The 21,390-nt window shown below is 38.3% G+C and overlaps 3 protein-coding genes and 1 long non-coding RNA gene across 6 annotated transcripts; 2 read left to right on the forward strand and 2 right to left on the reverse strand.

Moving 5' to 3' along the window:
• Window positions 1-2,980: 2,980 nt before the first annotated feature.
• Window positions 2,981-14,700, reverse strand: LOC148725518 (uncharacterized). Of its 2 annotated transcripts, XM_088730636.1 has the most exons (8): window positions 14,576-14,700; window positions 12,911-13,044; window positions 12,235-12,410; window positions 11,679-11,796; window positions 11,284-11,396; window positions 10,910-11,009; window positions 10,527-10,677; window positions 2,981-8,023 (listed from the first exon to the last, which is right to left on the reverse strand). In XM_088730636.1, exons 3-8 carry the CDS (start codon window positions 12,384-12,386, stop codon window positions 6,000-6,002), a joined length of 2,658 nt encoding a protein of 885 aa, XP_088586762.1. In that variant the 5' UTR covers window positions 12,387-12,410; window positions 12,911-13,044; window positions 14,576-14,700; the 3' UTR covers window positions 2,981-5,999. The 2 variants fall into 2 exon arrangements, with proteins under 2 accessions (XP_088586762.1, XP_088586763.1); XM_088730637.1 differs by lacking the exons at window positions 12,911-13,044; window positions 14,576-14,700 and having other exon boundaries at window positions 11,549-11,796; window positions 12,235-12,265.
• On the forward strand, window positions 3,711-5,824 carry LOC148725519 (uncharacterized). The gene is made up of 2 exons (XM_088730639.1): window positions 3,711-3,851; window positions 4,189-5,824. Exons 1-2 carry the CDS (start codon window positions 3,785-3,787, stop codon window positions 5,394-5,396), a joined length of 1,275 nt encoding a protein of 424 aa, XP_088586765.1. The 5' UTR covers window positions 3,711-3,784; the 3' UTR covers window positions 5,397-5,824.
• LOC148725520 (uncharacterized) lies at window positions 7,299-8,780 on the forward strand. Its single transcript, XR_015990756.1, has 2 exons — window positions 7,299-7,434; window positions 8,148-8,780. It is a non-coding gene; the product is annotated as an uncharacterized LOC148725520 (long non-coding RNA).
• Window positions 13,040-21,382, reverse strand: LOC148725521 (uncharacterized). 2 transcript variants are annotated; one of them, XM_088730658.1, is made up of 5 exons: window positions 19,977-21,382; window positions 19,627-19,708; window positions 17,947-18,091; window positions 16,915-17,246; window positions 13,040-13,175 (listed from the first exon to the last, which is right to left on the reverse strand). In XM_088730658.1, the coding sequence occupies exons 2-5, from the start codon at window positions 19,630-19,632 to the stop codon at window positions 13,152-13,154; spliced, it is 507 nt and encodes a 168-aa protein (XP_088586784.1). In that variant the 5' UTR covers window positions 19,633-19,708; window positions 19,977-21,382; the 3' UTR covers window positions 13,040-13,151. The 2 variants fall into 2 exon arrangements, with proteins under 2 accessions (XP_088586784.1, XP_088586785.1); XM_088730659.1 differs by lacking the exon at window positions 13,040-13,175 and adding an exon at window positions 17,428-17,471 and having other exon boundaries at window positions 17,109-17,246.
• Between the last annotated feature and the right edge of the window lie 8 nt (window positions 21,383-21,390).

Raw genomic sequence — 21,390 nt, forward strand, 5'->3', positions numbered from 1 at the left:
TTTTCGTTCGAAATTGAAATCCATACAGGCTCTTATTTCAACCTCTTATAGTACGCTTTGGTTACTGGTGATTACGGCATTTTGAGCCGGAACATGTAGCACTGGTTAAACTGGGGTCGAAAAGAATATATGTTTCAGTATCTGTTGAGCACAATTGTACTCGATTTATGGAATTTCCAGACGGTCGTTGCCATGGCTGAAAATTATGAATGAGCAAACTGTCTTCTGAATTGCGATTGACGGTGACTTGCCATGTGTGTAGTGAACAGTGAATTTGCCGTGGTACTTCGTGATCATATGTACCCTTAATGCTCTTCATTGATCACTATCATCTCCGAGAGACACTTTTTTCAGGGATCGAAGTGATCTGGGGGGCAGGTGTTATCGAACAAAAGAGGCAAAACAGAAAAAAAGAAAAAACCCAAGTAAAAAACCAGCTATAAAAACCATAAAAATGACTCATTGACTGACGAAACTCGTTTAAAACCAGTCATGAAAAACAAATTAACTAGATCATCGTTTTAGTGCAGAGAGATACAGCTAATTCAACGTAATAGTCAGTGCTTGCGTTTGCTGTGAGGGAATCCAGGGCTGCAAATAACGGTCGGTCAACGGACAATGTCCGGTCAAAATTGGGTACTGACCGGACAAATCCTTGTATTGCCGGACATCTTGTCCGGTCCTTTACCGATTCGTTCAAAGAAATTTTGATTTTTAACTGTTTGATAATCATAAGGGACAACAGTAATGTTTCCGAAAGAAAAAAAAACCAATATAAAAGTAGACAAATTAGTGGTCTAGAAATTCCCGGCAGTCGCAAATTTCCACGATGTCATCAAGTCCTGTCGCCACCGCAAATCATCGTGTATTCCGTTATTTTATTTGCTTTATTGAAGTGTTCCCAGTTAGTAGAGGGTTTTACCTTTGGCTAGATACCATAATTTACTCTTAAATAAAGTGATTGATTGTTTGATTAAGTGATCACAAACTGAGCACCCTCACGAAGAATAATCTCGCTGCATCGAGAATAATTCAAATAGCATTTGTTGCAAAGTGCAAAAAGCGAGCAAAAGGCCCAAAACCTGGAGAATCCGACAACTCTTTTACTCTAACACACATTCACAACTGTAACTTTAAAAAAAAAAGGGCTCTGAGTTGTAATGAAAACAAAAAAAGTCAAGATATATAAAAAGAGAGTTTGTTTGGCTGCATCTGCAGTAAAGAGTAGTAAAATTATTAACTTGTAATTTTCATTGCCAGACCGACTTGGATTCAGTTGTTCTTTAGTTGTAAAAGGATTACTGTGCAATCTGGGTTCACTATCGCAAGAGTTCCGACTGTTAAAATTTGACCGGCCAAAAACGGGTAGTGTCCGAGCAAAAGCATGTAGGACCGGTCAACGTGACCGGCGACTGCCCGTTAGTTATTTGCAGCCTTGGAATCTGAAACGGAGCTTCAAGGATCATTTTTGCTGAGGTAAGGAATTAAAAAAATATGACCGGGATCGGGATTAGCCGGTAGAAACCGCCGGGATTGAGGGATTGAAGGAAAATTCCGGTCGGGATGGCGGGATTGAAGAACCCTATTGGGGACCCTCGTGACACACTAGCCAGACTTGAAAAATCCTCCTTTAGCCCTATAACCACTATTTTATATCTGGCCTTCTTCTCATACCTGTGCAGAATAATTTCACACAGACACTGAATTTAGTTGGCAAAAGAAAATTCTAACTGGCCATAAATCATTTCACTTTTCCCGTCTACCGAGAATGTACGGTACACGGTACAAACAAATGTTATTCTGAGTGATAGAATCGTACATAGAGGCAGATCTCTGTCACTTTGTCACGGACAACAGCTTTTTCCTAAGAGGAAAATTCTGATTTTTCTTTTGGCTGGCTTCTCATCTGAAGCTGAGAGAGCAATGCATCGCAGATTCAAGTTTTTGCTGTGGAATAGTCATCACATGATCAACTTCCGCTCTACCCAGAGTTTATGGTTCATTAGACATCACAAGACCGGAATTAGCATACTGAGGTCGACCTTCTCTAAGAATTGTGATGATAATTCAAAGACAAATAACACCAACCCAAGGATGTACACAGGTTTACCTCAACAAATCGATCTTCTCGGTAACAAGAAGCGGCAAACTGAATGTTAGTAGCGTAACTATATTTGATACTTGGTGGATTATAAGACATTATTTAGTAAATGATTCCTGGAAACACATGCAGACATGTTGAGTCACATAAATTAAACATATCGTAAAAACAATGTTGGCTTCGATGTCTTGTTAATTCTCATGACACAAAGCTCCTATTTGCATTTTTGACCCTAAAATCCCGTTCATCTGTACCAAGTTAAACTTTTCAGTAAAAGAAAAAGAGGTTAACAAACCATTTGACTATGATGGATATTTCTCTAAAAGACTGTTATTAACAAACGTCACTAACCTTCCTCGTGACGCTGCCAAATCATCTTGATTGATCCCCATGATTCTGATATCATTCTGAGAACTGATCCGTTGACTGATGGGTCGTAATGTAAGAAACAAAATCCGGAATTTCCGAGAATAAATTCTGACCTCATTTACCGTGACATCGAGCGTGACAAAGTTTGGGAGCAGGCTTTGAGGAAATTTCCGGAAATTACGACATTCAGTGGCGAGCTTGCAAAGCCCTTCGAAATTCACTTCGAAGTAAGATGTTAGTACTTAAGAACTGACTAAGAAGCCTTTTCTTCGAGTGGGATCTCTACAACGGCGATAGATTTTTCTTTTGTCTCGTGTTCGTGACAGATAAATCCAACTCACTCGATCTCTTAGTGCGTTTAAATTCTCTGGACTGCTTAAATTTGTACTAACAGCGTGCTAACGTCGATTCACAGATCGTTTAAAATTCTAGGTAAGGCCTCCGCAGTCTTATATTTCAGTTTCAAGTTTGGTGGTTGAACCAGCAGAAAGATACAAGTTTAGGGACATCTTCGATTTAAAAACAATAATTTATTCTTTCATTTTTTACATAAAAATAAAAGGGACAGTTTGCCCCGCAAATAGCTAGAAAGCTGATCGTGGCGGGGCAAGACAAGTACCTGAATAACATGAATCGTCTAATATCTTAGGACAAGGAGTCGTTATTTACACAGTCACACACTCCTAGTCACACGAGTGCAATAATTTTAAAATACTCAACTTTGCACGATGAAGAAACCAAAACATTTGTCGAATAATAGATATACACCGGAATGGTTACGATTTGCGAAACATGTGTTTGCTATTCTAAATGTACACAATGAAGTCGGTTCTAAGAGTTTCGTGATCGTCCAGTTTTTGTGCAATCACGAGTCTGCAAACGTAACCTCCCATTGATTGATTTGCAGTCGAAAGAGTTTCTTACAATAGCCACAGTTCTAAGAATTGGTAACTGACTTAATATGCTTGTATTTGTGACTGCTCTTCAATTTCAATGCGTGATCCTTTCCAAATTTAATCGGCTTTGTACGGTGGCCCACAACTGTCACGGCAGAACAAAAAGTCACGGCACTACAAACTTTACTCACGGCAAAACTAAATTAACTCACGGCAAAACAAAATTAACTCACGGCAAAACAAAATTAACTCACGGCAAAACAAAATTAACTCACGGCAAAACAAAATTAACTCACGGCAAAATAAAGAAAACGAGTTGGTCAGCGGTTGGTCAGCGGTTGCTATTTGCATTTGAAATGGATTGTCGTGTAACAATAACACAATACTCGCTCGGAAACCGCCATTTTTCGAGTTCATCATGTTTTGCTCCGCGTGTGGTTCGGTAGTAGATGAAGATGCAAACTTTTGTAAAAGCTGTGGTAAAGGTACGTTTCTTAATTTAAAGTTTTCGTATTTGCATTTCTTTTAGTTCCAAACAACGATGGGCGCGAAGACACTGCTACAAATTAGCTGAGTAGCACGTGTCTGGAATGAGATTGTGCATGTAGCCTGTGTGTAAAAAGAAACATTTATTATGTATGTGCCTTGGTGAATTAAGGATTTTTCAACAGGTGGAAAATACTGTACGCCTGCAAAGTGTCTGTCAATTATATTTTTTCTCTTTGTTTCTCTTTGTATTGTATTGTGTTGTATTGTACATGTTAAGAGGTAGAAAAAGTGGTCTGTGTTCATCCCTATATTTTTTTTACATTGACGTTTTAGACCTAAGGCTAGAAGATTCAAGTGAAGAAGAAGACTCTAGCAATGAAGTTGAGGTGGAGATTGACGAGGAGACCATTATCAAATATTATTTTCAACGCGGTTTTAGTTATGAAGAAATCATTCATTTCCTTGCTAAGCGTCATGACCATGAAATAAGTAAGAGCACACTTTTAAGGCGATTGAAGACATATGGACTCAAGAGAAGGAGTTTTTTCAAGGCGAATGATTCTGGTGAGGTTTTAGAGGCAGTTAGAAAACGTATCCTTGAGATTATCCATGGACCTGGATCATGTGGCGGATACAGGACGGTATGGCACACCTTAAAGATGGAAGGTTTGCATGTTCCTCGTATAATAGTTCAAGATATATTAAAAGAGGTAGATCCAGAAGGTTGTCAGTTGAGGAAAGCTCACCGGTTGAAGAGGAGGACTTATCATTGTCTTGGGCCAAATGATACTTGGCACATGGATGGTTATGACAAACTGAAGCCCTTTGGGTTTTCCATACATGGAGCCATAGATGGCTTCAGCCAGAAAATATTATGGCTTGAGGTTACCAGGTCCAACAACTCACCAGACAACATTGCCACTTACTTCTTAAGTACTGTAAAAGAATTGAAGGGGTGCCCTAGACAGCTAATTACAGATCTTGGCACTGAAAACGGATTGGCAGCATCAATGCAGTCTTATTTTCATGATGATGCTGATGCCCACCGTTATGTCTCGTCACCTAGAAACCAAAGAATTGAAGGGTGGTGGTCATTTTATTCACGGAGCAGGTCAACATGGTGGCGCAATTTTTTTCAAGATTTAGAATTTAAGGGTGTCTTAGACTCTTCTTCTGAATTAAGTATGGAATGTTTGTGGAACTGTTTTGCGCCAGTTATCCAGAAAGACCTAGACATTGTTAAAGAACACTGGAACAGCCACAGAATTAGGAAAAGTAGGCACAACACAGTCCCTGGTAGACCTGATTCACTATTCTATTTGCCTGAGTTTCATGGGGCTGTTGGAAACCTTCTGCTCAACGTTCCTCAGTTTGAAATTGACTATGTATCTCAGCACATAATTCAGAGGAGAAGTGGTAATGAATATCAAGATTACTTTGATTATGCTAGAATTGCCCTTGGAATCAGCCTTCCAAACGACTGGCAAGAGGCAGAGAGACTTTATCGCAAACTTTTAACCGTAGCTGTAAATGGTGCATAATTGCCAAAATTCAGTCTAAGATTGCTTAAGATATTGTTAGACATTTCTCATTTTAAGCAAGTTATGTCTTGTTTTTTTGTCCCAAAACCACACCACCTGTCACTTGGTGTTAACATTACTGTACAGTATATCAGCCATTGAGTCAATCAGTAAAGGTTACTGCTTGGTTAAAAAAATATATATATTATCAAAGAAAAGCGACTCAAGAAGTCTTCATGGTCAAAATATAACATTAACTTAAGTATTTTATTGATCAAATTGATCTCCAAGACTTTATGAAAACTGTATTTGTGTTATCATTAACCAGAAGATGAGGCTACTCTTGTTAATGAAAGAAATGCACTGAAGAACATTGTTGTAACAGACATAAGGTCATATGAACATGTATGATTAGGAATCTCAAAAACCTTATCAATTTTCAAAGTTGATATGATAGCTGCATTTGTATGCCTCAGAAATAACTTTAACATTAACTTGTGGTTTTTTTTTTAAACTCTATAACAATGCCATAACGATTGTGAAAGCAACATCTGTTTGTCCTGTAAATCTCTTTGCAGTGGTCCCTAATGGAAAACCATTTTTACCTAAAAGTCTTAAATAGCGTTAAGCCATACCAAACGATTGTCCCTTGGATAGTGCTAACATTAAGATTTCATTGAAAGTTTCCTGTGTTTTCATGTGTGCTATGGGGAAAGTGACTTCTTTTGCACATGCTCTAACTACTGGAAAACAAATTTGGTGTTTTGGATTCCTGATAAGACAATCATGATCAAATTTGACAGTTATTGATATTTGTTCTCCACTGATAGGCTTGTGTTTCTGCCCAGTCAACCAGCCCAAAACACCTGCTGGTGTTAGGTCAGGAAGGAGCAACTCTTCCTGTGATCCTGCAGCTTCCTTGCCTGTGTCCTCACAACTTGCCATTGCCTCTGCATACCCAGAACAATTAATATTTGGATCATCTTCAAGGTGAAAGAGGAAATCTTGAAGAAGGTCCATTGTCGCCTCTTCAACTTTCCTTCGTGAGCTTCCTTCGTTAGCATGTTCTGGGTGCAGTGATGAAAACAAGTAGTTTGCATCAACTGCACCAACGTCACCTGCATTTTTCACAAAGAGTGGCTTACAAGCTTCGGGGTGGGTTTGGATAATGTCTTTCAAACCATAGGAATCTAACCCATTCAGGAATTCCTTGAGGTAAACAAGCCTCTTGGTCACTAAACTGATTGCTACAGAACTAAGGATCTCTTCAGTGTGAGAAGCCTCAACAGTCCCTGTGTACCCATGCTCAATAATAGTGTCGGTGTGTGCCATTATGTCCTCTTTGATTGCATCCAGTAATTCCCTGTCAGATGTCGTCAGATGCTTTCCACTGTCAAGTTGCTGGAGAGGAACATTTGGATCTGCCATCAAGCCATAGACACTTTCCTCCAGGAAACATGGTGCTGGCCCACCTTGGGCTATACTAGCAGCCACAATCTCTCCACAGACTTTGAAGTTTCCATTATGTACATGGTATGTGGAATCCACTGGCTGCCCATTTGGGAAGATGACAGTGCCAATGTTAGGAAGAGTGATGGTAAAGAACTCCTTTGCCATTGCTCCAGAATCAATTCCTTTTTCTCCACTGAAGTGGACTCTTATAATTTTCTTTGTGCTACCAGTGTTCTTTTTCACTTCTCTGCTCCATATTGATAGTGTCCTGTCTAATGGGGCACCTCTTCTTACTACGATGAAAAAATTACTTGACTCATCTACCTGCCTACCCAAATGGGTTACCACTGAAGATGAATCACTGATTGTCGTGTTTTCTTCCTCATGGGTGATGATATCCTCCACATCATAGCATCTTTGAAGATCAAAAGCTAAGTTTTCATCTTCCTCAAGCTGCTGAAGCTGCTGAACATGTTTAGACTGATCACATTCGTGCTTCTGATCTTGGTCGAGCTGATACTCACATTCAAGCTTCGGAGTCATCTCCATCAGCTGGTCTTGATAAAACTGACTGCATTGAGTGCTTGTTTTGTGATCACTGTTACAGGTTAGGTCAATTTCACATTTCTGGCGTTTATTACATGAACTAGGGGCATCACTGTCATCATCACCAAAGTCAGTCAAATCATGCTCATCAAAGTTACCTTCAGATATTTGAAAGTCACGATCGGGACACAAGAAAAAAGTGATTCTTTTAAAATCTTTCCCTAATTCCTCTTGATATCTGCTCAGTGTGAAGAGCTCTTTCTTTGACCCGGGTAAAAGGAGGGCCTTTTGCCCATCCTCCAATAGTAAATGGTACGGCTGACTTTCATCATAAAGATTGCTGTGGAATGTTTTCCATTTTTCTTCTGCTTGTTGTCGTAGAGTAGCATAACTTGCATTAGGTGACACTCGTAATGGCAATCTTTTACCTCTCTTTGATTTGAGAATTTGATCTTTCTCATTCCACTCCATAAGACCCAAGTGAACCACAACATCTTCATATTTTTTCTCTTCTTTACTAAACTTTGTCACTCGGGATTTCCACTCTTTCCCCTTACTTTTCCTGAAGCTTGCAAATGACTTTACTTTGGTACTAGTAAAATCGCTATCTTCAGAACTTCTTCCTTGTTTCTCCATGCTTGAGTGAATTGCTAAGTAAAAGAAAGGTTCATATATTTTAAAAAAGATCCTTCAACACTACATGTTATATCACTGTACCTAGAAAAGGGGCACTATATTTATTTTTATTTTTATTTGATTTATTTGTTTAAGCAGGTTGAATTTATTGGCAACTATTAAGCTGATGTGGACCTGCTGTTTTCCCACCCAACCCACCCCAGGGGAGGACATCCAGCACACAGTAATCTCGTGCGTGGGAAATTAACGTCTCTTACCCATTACCCTTAAGAGACGGGACCTCCGGCTTTACGTCTTATCCGAGAGACGAAGCAAAGTGGGTAAAGCATCTTGCTTAAGGATACAGCGACATGTCCCTGGTAGGACTTGAACCCGGGCCCTTCGACCCAGAGTCCAGCGCACTTAACCACTGGACCACTGACGCCCCACTAACTTTAAATTAAGAAACGTACCTTTACCACAGCCTTTACAAAAGTTTGCATCTTCATCTACTACCGAACCACACGCGGAGCAAAACATGATGAACTCGAAAAATGGCGGTTTCCGAGCGAGTATTGTGTTATTGTTACACGACAATCCATTTCAAATGCAAATAGCAACCGCTGACCAACCGCTGACCAACTCGTTTTCTTTATTTTGCCGTGAGTTAATTTTGTTTTGCCGTGAGTTAATTTTGTTTTGCCGTGAGTTAATTTTGTTTTGCCGTGAGTTAATTTTGTTTTGCCGTGAGTTAATTTAGTTTTGCCGTGAGTAAAGTTTGTAGTGCCGTGACTTTTTGTTTTGCCGTGACAGTTGTGGGCCACCGTAGCTTTGATATAGTCCGTTTAACTCAACTCTTCGATTAATCTCCTCTAGGCTAAAATCAGTGAATCTCAAACAGTTTTTAGGACTCATTCTAGTTATGGTTTTCAATGACTGTACTGGCCAGGGTATTACTATAGTCAACAATTGTACCTGTAAGACATTCGATGGAGGAATCTACAGCTTGATGCCGCTACGGAGAAATGCCCAAGTGATCATTTAAGGAGCTACTTTTACTCATGCGACTTTCCCTTCTCTTAGCAAGGCAACAACAAAGGTTAACTGCTCAATTACAGTAACGAGTGCCAATGACAAAGTTTCCAGCCGTTCTCAGTGACACCTGTATTTCCTTCATTTCCCACATCTTCGCACTCAGGCTACAATTAATTTTGATATTATTGCAGTATTGGCCTACTATGCCTGACTCCAACGGTGGGGTTGCCAGCAACTCTCTATAAGAAACTATACTGACAGGCTCTGCCCAAAGGGGGTGCCAATTTTTTTAGCTGAGCTTGTATAAAAGGGTAGGGATTTTACATGTTGGATATAGAAAAGGGTAGGAAAAACTACCCTAACAAAACGGCATTTCAAGTCGGACCCTTATTAGTTGGATAGTAGACGAAGCACACTACCCAATCAAATAACAAAGAAATACCATGAGGTAGCTCCAAGGAGCCTTTGATTTTACAAGACTAATGATTAAACGTTATCTTTTTTAACAGCTTGAGTCTTGTCTCCCACGTCTCCCTCTTGGACTGGATTGTCCAGTTTGTCTTCTCCCTTAATATCCTCAACAGCCTTATATTTTGTTTTGTTGATATTTTTGTTTTTGATAAGTTTAGTTTTCCCAATTTTTTTCAAATTGTTTATGTATTCATGGTCTGGTTCAACATTCTCTCCACAACAATGGTAGTATCTGCACCTCAGAGCCTCCCTAACAGCAGCAACACGCCACCACAGACATATAAAACAAAGCAAGAGGACTACTGTAAGACCGGATAGTAGAATGTACAACTTCCATTTCAGTACTTTTGAATCTGAAATTAGCAAAAAGTTTTAATTAACTCTGGTCGAAATCTCGTTTGTTTTCTTCATTAACATGATATGAATTTCTGCTAGATAGTTATAGAAAACGCCACCCGTGGAGTACTTTTCTCACGTTTACAGAAAAAAAAAATTTTTAGGGTTAGAAAAATTGTCCTTAAATCTTTTTCAATTTTTTTAAAATATGTTAGCTAGAGCATATGTACAACTAGTTTTCTTTTTATTTAGCGCAACGAAAGCGACGAGTCAATCGACGAGCATTTTTTCAATTCCAGTGAAAATACCTGTTTTTCCCAAATGAGAATTCAAATAGCAATGACAATTCCCCTGGTTGCTGAACAGTGCTAAAAGATGCTCCCAAGTTTAAAGGTGAGGCTTTTTTTCGTTGCGTAAAGCAAAAGATCCGGATGCGATACAGGCCAATAGAAACAATCATAACTAACCGTGAGCACTCACTGTACCACTTAAAGCAATCCAGGTCTAATTGAATCAACGGTATATTATTAACATGGTGGCTGTTATGATTTGGATCTTGAATTTATATTTTCTGGTCGCTTACCTCCCCTCTCCCCCTTTCCAGCACGAAAAAGGAAGATTGTTAAGTGGTAAGTTTTTTCGGAAAGAGGTATTTTAAAAACTGTCCACGTGCAGTCCAAAAATATTAGCAATTACCTTCAGAACTGGGTTCTGTTGAATTTGAAGTTGTCGTTGTAATTACTTTTGTTGGGCCCGGAACAACACTAGGTGTAGGAGGAGCTTTTGTTGTCTTGGACTCAGGCCAACATTGATTTGGACATGCACACTTGCTTACTATGGTAAATATCTGTAGAGTGAAATAACATGGAACCACCGATAAAGATAAAGGTCATTAGGAGTTTTTATCCAAAATCTTATATCTTGCCTTTCACTTCTAAGGTCCAAGGCATGGCAAATGTTTACCTGAAAAGAAAATAACTCCATTCTACGTTCTACGATTTCGTCGTTTTCAGAGAGTCAAGAATTTTGCCAAAAAAAAAAACAGTCACCAGAAACCAACAATGACAAGTCTTACTAACATAATTATCTTCATCCTTGGGTTCAAAATCTGGAATTGAAGCAGTCTCGTCACAAATAAGCTGTACCTTTGAATGTATAGAGGATTCGATAGCCTTATCTCTGCAATGATATGTGTCAATGTTAAGTACTTTTAAATTTTGTTTTTCTATACTAAATTGGTAATGACAGATTTAAGTCAGATATTTTGAGCGCTAGAAGAAGAGTTTTCGATCACAAGCTACCTGATTCATTGAAAAAAAAAACCTTCAGGGGGCTGGTATGTCGGCTTCTAATGTAGCAACCCTTAGCTGGGACATGATAAAATTTAAAATGGCCCCTGAAAGGCAATTTAAACATAAGAGAGGACTTGTATTTGTTTGCAAAAGATACCTACTTTGTTTTATACACCAGCTCAATCTGTCCTGCGTTTAGTGCACAACTGACACCTGTCTGCACACCAACTTGATGGTATTCCCGCGGTTTTTCTTCTTTAGGATATTTACAAATCTAATTGAAATTTACCAAATTAAACTAATATTATAGAACAATTAGATTCCGGTAGTTTCAAATTGGAATTTCTGTTAAAAAGGTGCTTACAAAAATAGATGTAATAGAATATCAACACGGTATACTTAGGAAAAAATGTTTGCAAAACATACCTTCATTTAGCAATGCTGACTTGCTACAATTATCGGACACAGGACTTGAAGTCATAGACATAACAGAACAAAAGCAATGACAACATAACACTTTGAAGTTTAGAAATGAAAGGCTGTCTGGTTAACTTACTCCGATATCATGACATATTGTTTTAGGATCTGGATCATCTTGTCCAAATGTCAGAGAAGTACAAGGATTGTAAGCATACCTCCAGTTCGGGTACTTACTTCCAGGAACAGCAGTAAAGCTATTGTCCACAAAAAAAAAAATAAACTATAAGAACATAAGTACAAGGGTATTATCCGGGAGGGAGGCTCAAATCTTACTCTCATTCGGAGGCATGTTAGGTTGTTTTCATCATTCTGCATCATCTCTTTTATCGACAAAGAGGAACGTCACAAGATTAGTAAGAACCCCTCTTGCGTCCTCCACCTTTTGAACAGAATATTGGAAGGAGCAACCCATTCGCAACGGAAGGATCACCGTGCGAATAAACGAATCTTCTGTGATCAGCTTGAGAACTATTCATAATCATGAACGCCATTCTCCGTGATTGTGACCGATATGATTCAATATTATCCTTGATAAGAAGGATGACTATCTCGTTAGAAACATCGTTTCATCTTCCCTTAAAAAAATAATAAAAAAAAAAGTCATGGAAAGCACTGGAAAAAGCTTGACGTACTATGGTTTTTCTGTTCCTCTGAAGGGCCACAAGCTGTAAAAGCTACCATCAGATGTCTGACACGTGCAGTTGTTGATTGTTTGAATATTTTGGGCAACGCATCCGTTCAACCACGACAAAACAAACAATGGTAATAGGTATTTGTTCTGCATCTTAGCCCAAAGAAGGAAGAGAATCTGTCAAGACATCATGAATAACATTATATAAATAACCTGAATTTCGTAAATGAACCTGAGGTCAGGCAGATTTATACTTGAGATAGTATGTCCCTGAAGCAACAGAGCTGCATATTTTAAAAGCCCAATTCTTAGGAATTCGAAGTTTTAGGGCCTTGCCAGTTCAGGGCTTCGCGTTCTTAACAATCTACCACTTCTCATTCCTTATGAATATACTCTTTTCAACTCAGTCAAGGTCAACTGAACCTTCCTTGTTACACTCGTGTAGCCCAGAAAAAATATGTAGAACGTTTCCTCTGAACACAAAAGATATTTGAATATGGCTTCTTTAGTGTTTGTAAAACGCTTACCAACAAAGGTAAATTTCAAAGAACATGAGGCTGTGAACATCCCGTGCACGTAAATAATGATAGCTAAATATTTGGGTTCCGTTCATAAAATTTACGACAATTGATAAATTTCAAGGGTTTGGATATGTTGAATGATAGAATCCCACATACCTTAAGTTTTATTGCAGGCCTTTGTTCGGTAGAAGAAGATCTCTATCGCTTTTTCATGGAAGACAGCTTTTTCGTAAGAGAAAAATTCTGATTCTCCTATTGGCTGGCTCCTTCTCCGAAGCTGAAACACCACTCTGTAGTTGGATACAAGTATGTTAGTGGCAAAGTCATCACATGATCAACTTCCGCTCTACCCAGAATTTATGGTTTATTAGACATCACGAGACTGGAATTAGAATGCTCAGCGAAGTTGACCCTCTAAAACCTGAATTGTAAAGATAATTCAAAGCCAAATAACACTCATTTTAAGGATGCACAAGTTTACCTCAACAAATCAATCTTCAGTTTTGTAACAAGAGGCGGCAAACCGAATATTAGTAAGATATTTGATATTAGTGGACTAAGTGACCTTATTTAGTAAATGATTACTGGAAACGCTGCAGACTATAAGGATTCTAATTGAGGTAGGCGACAATGCGTCACAATATTGAAAAACGGAGAAGTGGGTTTAGGGAAATCACCCTTCTAAACCGAGAATCATGAATCATTTTGTTGCATTGACGATGAAATGGCGATTAAGGTAATTTTATCAAGAACGTAGAACAATTAGCGATAGTTTCATGAAGAAAAACATGTAGAGTCACATAAGATAAAAATAGCGTAAAAACAATGCTAGTCATAAACGACTCTTGAGTTCAGTGACACCAACTGAAGCTTCTGTTTACATTTTTGACCCGTTAAAGCCCGTTTATCTGTCTCAAGTTAAACGTTTCAGTGAAAGAAAAAAATAGATGTTTATTTGATTTGATAAAAGATATTTCTCTTAAAGACTGTTTTTAGTAAACGTCGCCAACCTTCCTCGTTTCGCTGTCAAATCATCTTGTGAACAAGTAGTGGGAATTGCTGATGTATTCTTCTCAAACAATCACTTTTGGCATTTTGCTTGCGAAAAAAATCTTCATTATTCCATCTCCGACAAATGACCCTATTAAATGATCGTTACATTCTGATATCATTCCGAGAAACGATCCATTGACTGATAGGTCATCCTGTGCGGACATTTTCCGGAATTTCCGAGAATAAATACTGATCTCGTTTACAGAGACATCGAGCGTGACAACTTTTGGAAGCAGGCTTTAAGGGAATATCCGGAAATTTCAATAGTCAGTGGCGGGCTTGCAAGGCCAAAATTCACTTCGAAATAAGATATTAATACATAAGAACTCATTTAGAAGCCTTTTCTTCGCGTGGGTTCTCTGCAGCTAAAAGATATGGTATCAGACCTTCAGCGAGAATAGATTTTTTCTTTGTCTCATGTTCTTGACGGACGAATCTAACTCCATAGTTCTCTAGTTGCATTGAAATGCTCTGGATTGCTAAATTTTTCATTATAGTGAGCTAAATTCGATTCATGGATCCTTAAAAATTCTATAGGTAAGGCCTTTAAAATCTACATGTATTTCCATTTCAAGTCCGATAGATGAATCATTTTAAGATACATTTTTGGGCACATCTTCGATTACCTGTGGGAAATTTTTGAATCTCTGTGAAATAGTTTTAAAGTACTCAACTTTGCACGATGAAGAAGCCAAAACGTTTCTAGAATATTAAATATACATCGGAAAGGTTACTTTTGGCGAAACATGTGTTTGTTAATCTACTTACGCGATAGAGTTGGTTCGACGAGAAATTTCGCAATCGTCCAGCTATTGAGCGAGTATGAACAGTTGGACATGTTGGCTAATTCTGAGAATCGTGTTGTTAATCACGAGACTGAAAACGCAACCACCCATCGGGTAATTTGAGTCAAAAGATTACCTCAGCTCTAAAAATAGGAAATCGACTGAGGGGGGTTTTATCGAGTATGCATATGAATGTAATATGCTTGTTTTCAAGGATGGTTCTTCCAATGGCCCAGATATAATTACATATTAGTATAGATTAAAACCATGGAAAGCAATATAGGCGCGCTCTCATTGTTCACTCAAATTCCGAATATCCGTTTTGTTAGTATAGACCAAACTGATGCATCGTGCTTTTGGCGTACGATAATTGGCTGGTTCAGGAGAGACTAACAAGTACTCAGTATTCACCTCCGAGCAGCCGAATAGACAAAATCGCACGTCAAAAATTCAGTTCCTTTTCAAACATTGAGTGGCAAGGGTTCTGTGTTTAAAACTTTTTATTAAAAACTGGATCAATGGATAATGTAACTCAAAGGTTTTCATTGGCTTAGCCATTATGGGTTATGAGCCATTATACCATGTTCTACGAATATGGCAAGTGTACGCGTCGGCTCAAAATTAAAACGCAGCTAAAACATTTAATAATGTTGGGAAGATTTATTCATATTTTGGGGCGTTTTAAATATAACATTTAATCCACTCGCGCTTGTTGGATATGAAATGATTTTAGGTAACTTGGCCCTACCTACTATCTATCATCTCATACCTAACAAACAAAATAATTGTTTAATATGATATCGAGCGCAATTTGTTTTGAGGGGGAAACTTTGATGGGCGAATTACTAGTAAAATCACATTTTGATTGAAATGACAACCGAACCTGATCTAGAGGTTTGACTTTTTTTTAATTACAAATTTAAAGCAGTAAATGGCTTGAACCCGGGGGTAACATGTGAAGGTGTAGTCTGATCGTCCGGGTGAGTGTAGTCCTGAGAAGGACTGTTGTCGGTGGTAGTGACTGGCGTTTCGACAACCTGTGCGGAAGTCATCATCAGAGTCAAGGGAATTATTGTTGTCAGTAGAATGTTCTTATTCCAGTTCGTGTGAAATGATCGGTTGGTTTTGCTTTTTTGTTATTGGCTGTAAGACTCAAGTGACGTAAGTCGGTCGTGATTGGTCTGTTTCGATCTGTCGGTAAAGTTAGGTCGTTCTTTTTCGGTCGTTTGTGATGTTTATGTCGTGAATGAGTCGTTTGTATGGAGTGGGTAGTTGTTGACATCTGTTTAGGAGAGTCTGTTCTAAGTTAGTAAACCAGCTTTCCAGAGTCAGTTGTTGAAAATAGTCAGTGCTGTAGGTTAGGCATTGCGCAGAGTCCCAGTCAATGTTGTGGTTGGTAAGTCGATGGTGTTCAGCAATGTGATTGCTGACATCACCTTTCCTCGTCGCCCGTCTGTGTTCAGTCAGTCTTGTTGTGACGTTTCTGCCAGTCTCACCGATACAGGAGGCTTGGCGTCGGAACAATTGATCTTATAAATAGTTCCCTTTCTGTTCCTCGGTTCGTCTTCGTCTTTAACGTTGGTTAGTAACTGATGTAGTGTGGTGATGGGTTTGTGGGCGACGCGGATATTGAAGGGTAGTAAGATGCGCGAGAGGTTTTCAGACATGCCTTTTATGTACGGTATGGTCGCTGTAGTCGTAGGGGTTGCGGTGTCATTTGTTTCGGTAGTGGTAGTGGGTCGGCGAGTGTTTCGTCGGATGAAGTCGTTGTTGTAGTTGTTCTTCGTAAAAACACGGTGAAGGTATTTGTTCTCGTCGGATAAGCTGTCTGTCGACTCGCATACTAGTTGTGCGCGTTGTGTTAGAGTTCTGATTGTTGTGGCTTTGTGTGATGTAGGGGTGTAGGATGACTCGTCTAGTAATCTGTCGGTGTGTGTCGGTTTTTTCAAATATGGTAAGTGAAAGCGTCAGTTCAAAATTTTAATTAAAACGAAGCTAAAAAAATTGATAACGTCGTTAAAATTTATCTATATTTATCTTTTAGGGCGTTTAATATTAAAAGTAATCCACTCGCGCCTTTCGATATGAAATACTTTTAGCCAACTGGGCCCTACAAACGGTCATCGTTGGATATCTATCATCTCACATCCAACACGCACTCGTGGAATAACTGTTCAGTATGATACCGGGCGCAATTTGTTTTGAGGGAGGAACTTGGATGTGCGAATTACCAATAAGTAAGATCACATTTTGATCAAGATGATGACCCAACACCTGATCTAGAGGTTTGATATTTTTAGAAGAATAGTGATAAAACGTTACCTTTTCCAACAGTTTGAGTCTTGTCTCCCATGTCTTCCTCTTGAACTGGCTCGACCAGTTTCTTTTTTCCTTCAAAATCCTCGTGTTCAACAGCCTTATCTCTCGGTTTGTTTTAATAAGTTTAGCTTCCTCCTTATTTCCAACTTCGCCGCTATCTACCTCTGTGAGTGGTTCCTGGTACTTTCCACAACAGTGGCAGCGTCTGTACCTCAGGGCCTCTTTAACAGCAGCAATATCCCTCCACAGGCACCAACAACAACAAATCATAAGGACGAGAATTACTGCAAGTCTCCGTATTAAGATGTACAGTTTCCAGTTAAACGACTTTGAATCTGAAAATTAAAACATGTTTTTATTCAATTGAGATCGAAATTTCGAAGGCGTAAAAACTTTTCCTCGAATTTATAAATGTTTTGACATATGGTAGAGCACATGTGCAACTAAGTTTTTAAATGCAACTAGAACGAACTCAATCAAAAAAAGCTTTGCCGATTCCGGTGAAAATCCGTATACCTTTCCCACAAAATTCCAATGATGGCTTTGAGGTGGTGACGTGTCTGCGATTGAGCAAAAGCAATGTTAAATGACACTCCTAAGTTCACAGTTGAGGTTTCTCTTTGTTGCATTAAGCATAAGATCGATAAGTTACTGACAAATAAAAATAAAAGTGTAACTGACCATGAACACATTCTCCGTACCACTAAGAGCATCCCAAGTCTGACTGAATTGACGGTATATCAGTCTAATGGTGCCTAAAGTTTATATTCGTCAAATGTTACAAGGAAATAATGTGGTCTTTCTTGTGAAGATTGACAAGCGCCAACATAGCAAAATTTTTATCTTGGATTTTTGTTTTCTAGAATTATGGACAATGACACAATCCGTTTATATAGCTGCTTTCCAAACAAATCCTCTCCCCTATCCTCTTCCCTCTCTCCCCTTCCTTTCCGCTAACAATGTAGTAAGTTTTTTGGGAAGAGACATTCAAAGAAACTGTTCGTGCACTAACTCCAAAAATCTTAGTAATTATACCTTTAGGACTAGGTATTGTTGAATTTGAAGTTGTCGTTGGGATTACAGTCGTTAGGCTTGGAACAACACTAGTAGGTGTAGAAGGCTCAGGCTCAGGAGGCCAACATTGATCTGGACAAGCACACCTGGTTTTTATGGTGAATATCTGTGGAGTGGAATAACATGAAACCACTGGTAGAGATAATGGTCAGTACGACTTTTTAACCGAAATTTTACATCGTTTTTATGTAAAAATAAGGACATTTAATTAACAGCATGACTGCTGATGGTCAGTTCACAAAGCTATTGCTCGATTACAAGAAGTAAAAAAGTAACACAACAACAATTTTATGCTAACAATATCAATATATGAAATATATTGATACATGAAACTAACTTAAGTCAGACAATGGTTTACAAAGCACTTATCCAGTTACAAGAAGTAAATCAGTATACAAATTATTGTACCAAATGAAGCTCATCAAGTTCACGTAATTGTGGACTTAGTTGGTTATAAGATTGGCTTTCACAATCATTCTTCACTTTTACTAAACAACTTTATATTATTAGATTTAAAAGAAATATACCTTGGAGTTCTAAATTTAGTTAAAAAAAAAAAAACTCTTTAAAGTGGCTCAAATATGTTTTTGTTTCTTTGCATCGGCAACTCCACAAGAACGTTGCCTAAGGTAAGTTCATAGTTCGGCACATCCCTCTCCTCCTTTAAGATTCCTAAAATCATGTCACTCGATATTCTGGTAAGAGGCTTTCGCAACTAAAAAAGTTTACTTAATATTTAGTCATAGACTTCATTCCAAAACTTATTGAAAAAGAACACTTAAAGAGAATATGAGATATCATTCCTGTAGTCTGATGACAGAAGGAGCAGTTGGGGTCAGGAATATAGCTTAAGTTATTAATTTGTACATAATATAGAGTTTAACACTTTGTACTGAAAGGAATTGTAAGGCATTATCACATTGTGCTCTCGGTTATACTTTACAGAGCATCTTAGTGGGCTAAAGGTCCATTGTCAAATAGGCAGGAAAAAAAAACGCCATCAGCAATCAAAATGGAAGATCCCTCACTAGATTCTGTTAATGACACCAGCTGATTTGTGAGAGTGCCAGGAGGCAGTGCGTCAAAAATCAGCGGTGATGCCGCACAAAGAATGGAAGGAGAGCATTTCCCCAGTCACTGAATCATTTCTTATTTTCATGCTGCCCCACCTTCATGTTCAAAATTACTGCGAAATCACCATCATGATTAGCCGCAATAAAGTGGATACTCTCTTACTGGCTGTAAAATTTGTGGCTTTCATCTCTTCAAGATATGGTAAAACTCTATGGTAAAAACTACATATCATTTTGAAACACATGAATTATTATAATTGTGAATTTTATGACTCTAATTGGTTCGTAATTTCCACCTTAGAATTTGTTAGCGTATCTAGATTCAGTTTCTTTAATATCTAGATTCTGTATCTAGATTCAGTTTCTTTGTCAAATTTCCTGGAGTTCAATAGTCAACCATAATCGTCTTAAAAACTCTGCAGATTCCCTCCCTCCTCCCCCCTTCCCTAATAAATGCCAAGAATAGAGGGTTACATCCCTTTACAAAGTATAAACAAACAAGAACGAAAAAAAAAAAAAAGAACAGTTACCGGTAACCGACAATGGCAAGTCTTACTAACATATTTACCTTCATCCTTGGGTTCGAAGCTTAGATAGTGAGTCGTCTCGTCAGCTGTACCTTTGAATGTGTAGAGGTGATGGAGCTTTCCCTGCAATGATATGTGTAGATGTTAACTACTCTTGAATCTTGTTTTTTTCTACTAAATTGGTAATGTCAAGTTTATGTCAGAGATTTTAAACGCTTGAAGAAGATTTTTCGATCAAGAGTTACCTCATTCGATGAATAAAAAAGGGGGGACTAGTAAGTTGGCCGATAATGTAGCAACCCCAAGCCTTAACAGAGAAAAATATAAAATGGCGCCTCACCGAAAATTTCAATACAAGAGAAGACTTGCATTTTTAGCAAAAAATACCTACTTTGTTTTAAACACCAGCTCAATCTGTCCTTCTCCGTTTAGTGCACATTAAACCCCTGTCTGCAAACCAGCTTGAAGGTAATAACGCGGTTTTTCTATTTCAGGATATTTACATATCTAGTTAAAATTCAACAATAACAATTAGTTATCTGTAGTTTCAAAGTAAACTTTCTGTAAAAGATGTGTAGATGTGAAAGAAAAATCAGCGAAGTATACTTGCAAAACATTAACTCATCATTTCTGACTTGCTGAAACAGGAAAATATAAACATAACAGAATGAAAACAATGACAACATAACACTGTTAAAGTTTAAAATTAAAGGATGAGTTATGAACTTACTCCGATATCATAACATATTTTTTTAGCATGTGGATCATCTTGCCCAAATGTTATAGAAGTACAAGGATTTTAAGCATACAACCACTTACACTTTCCAGGAACATCAAAAAAGCTATTGTCCAGACAAAAAATTAATTATAAGAACATATGTACAATGCTTTTATTTAGGAGGGAGATCTATTCTAAAACCCTACTCTCATTCGGAGGCATGCCAGGTTGCTTTCATCATTCTGCTTTATGTCTTTTATTGGCAACGAGGGACGTTGCCATAATTATGACCGATATTGTTCAATTTTATCCCTGATAAGAAGGATGAACATCCCGCTACAAACATTGTTTCATTTTCTCTTAAACGAAACACGATCGAACGCAATTGAAAAAACTTGACATACCCCGAATGCAAATATGGCGTCCAATTTGAGTTGCCATTGTTCTGGACTGACTAGCCTCTCACACATGTAATAATCCTTTTGTATTTCCACGTGAAGACGAGGCTAGGCAGTCCAGAACAATGGCAATTCAAATTGGACGCCATATTTGCATTCGGTGTAGACAATGGCTTTTCTATTCCTCTGAACAGAGTTAATAGATGGTTCCCTCTATTAACTCTGCTCTGAAGGGCCATTGGCTGTAAAAGCTACCGTTAGATATCTGACACGTGCAGTTGTTGATTTTTTTAATGTTCTGGGCAATGCAACCGTTCATCCACCACAAAAAAACCAATCGCATTAGGTATTTGGTCTGCATCTTAGCCTAAAGAAAGAAGAGAATCTATCAAGACAACATGAATAACATTGCGTAAATAACCTGAATTTCGTAGATGAACCTGAAGTCAGGCACATTTATACGTGAGATTTCAGTTTCTGTGCGGTATATGCCGAAACAGCTAATTCACCTCAATATCGGATCACTATTTACCTCCACTTCGGTGAATAATGGTTGACTATTCACCTCCCAATAGCATCGCACCAAAAGTATTGTTATAATTGCAGGAAAAGATGCGTTAAAATTAGATTTTGTGGTATGGTATCTCACTGTTTTAGTATATGATTAAACAACTATTTATCTCAGTGTC

The sequence above is a fragment of the Stylophora pistillata genome, chromosome 8 (genome assembly GCF_964205215.1).
Source record: "Stylophora pistillata chromosome 8, jaStyPist1.2, whole genome shotgun sequence".
Classification (NCBI taxonomy): Eukaryota; Metazoa; Cnidaria; class Anthozoa; order Scleractinia; family Pocilloporidae; genus Stylophora; species Stylophora pistillata.

What these genes read in the sequence shown, in the direction of transcription:
- LOC148725519 (XM_088730639.1), top strand. Translation starts at nt 3,785, where the DNA reads ATGTTTTGCTCCGCGTGTGGTTCGGTAGTAGATGAAGATGCAAACTTT. An exon ending in TTGTAAAAGCTGTGGTAAAG is followed by an intron (nt 3,852 to 4,188) that starts GTACGTTTCTTA and finishes TTGACGTTTTAG; the next exon opens with ACCTAAGGCTAGAAGATTCA.
- LOC148725518 (XM_088730636.1), bottom strand. Translation starts at nt 12,386, where the DNA reads ATGCAGAACAAATACCTATTACCATTGTTTGTTTTGTCGTGGTTGAAC. An exon ending in CAATATGTCATGATATCGGA is followed by an intron (nt 11,397 to 11,678) that starts GTAAGTTAACCA and finishes AATTTCAATTAG; the next exon opens with ATTTGTAAATATCCTAAAGA. An exon ending in GAGCTGGTGTATAAAACAAA is followed by an intron (nt 11,010 to 11,283) that starts GTAGGTATCTTT and finishes ATATCATTGCAG; the next exon opens with AGATAAGGCTATCGAATCCT.
- LOC148725521 (XM_088730658.1), bottom strand. An exon ending in AACAATACCTAGTCCTAAAG is followed by an intron (nt 17,247 to 17,946) that starts GTATAATTACTA and finishes TTTAATTTTCAG; the next exon opens with ATTCAAAGTCGTTTAACTGG. An exon ending in GACTCAAACTGTTGGAAAAG is followed by an intron (nt 13,176 to 16,914) that starts GTAACGTTTTAT and finishes TTTACAATTCAG; the next exon opens with GTTTTAGAGGGTCAACTTCG.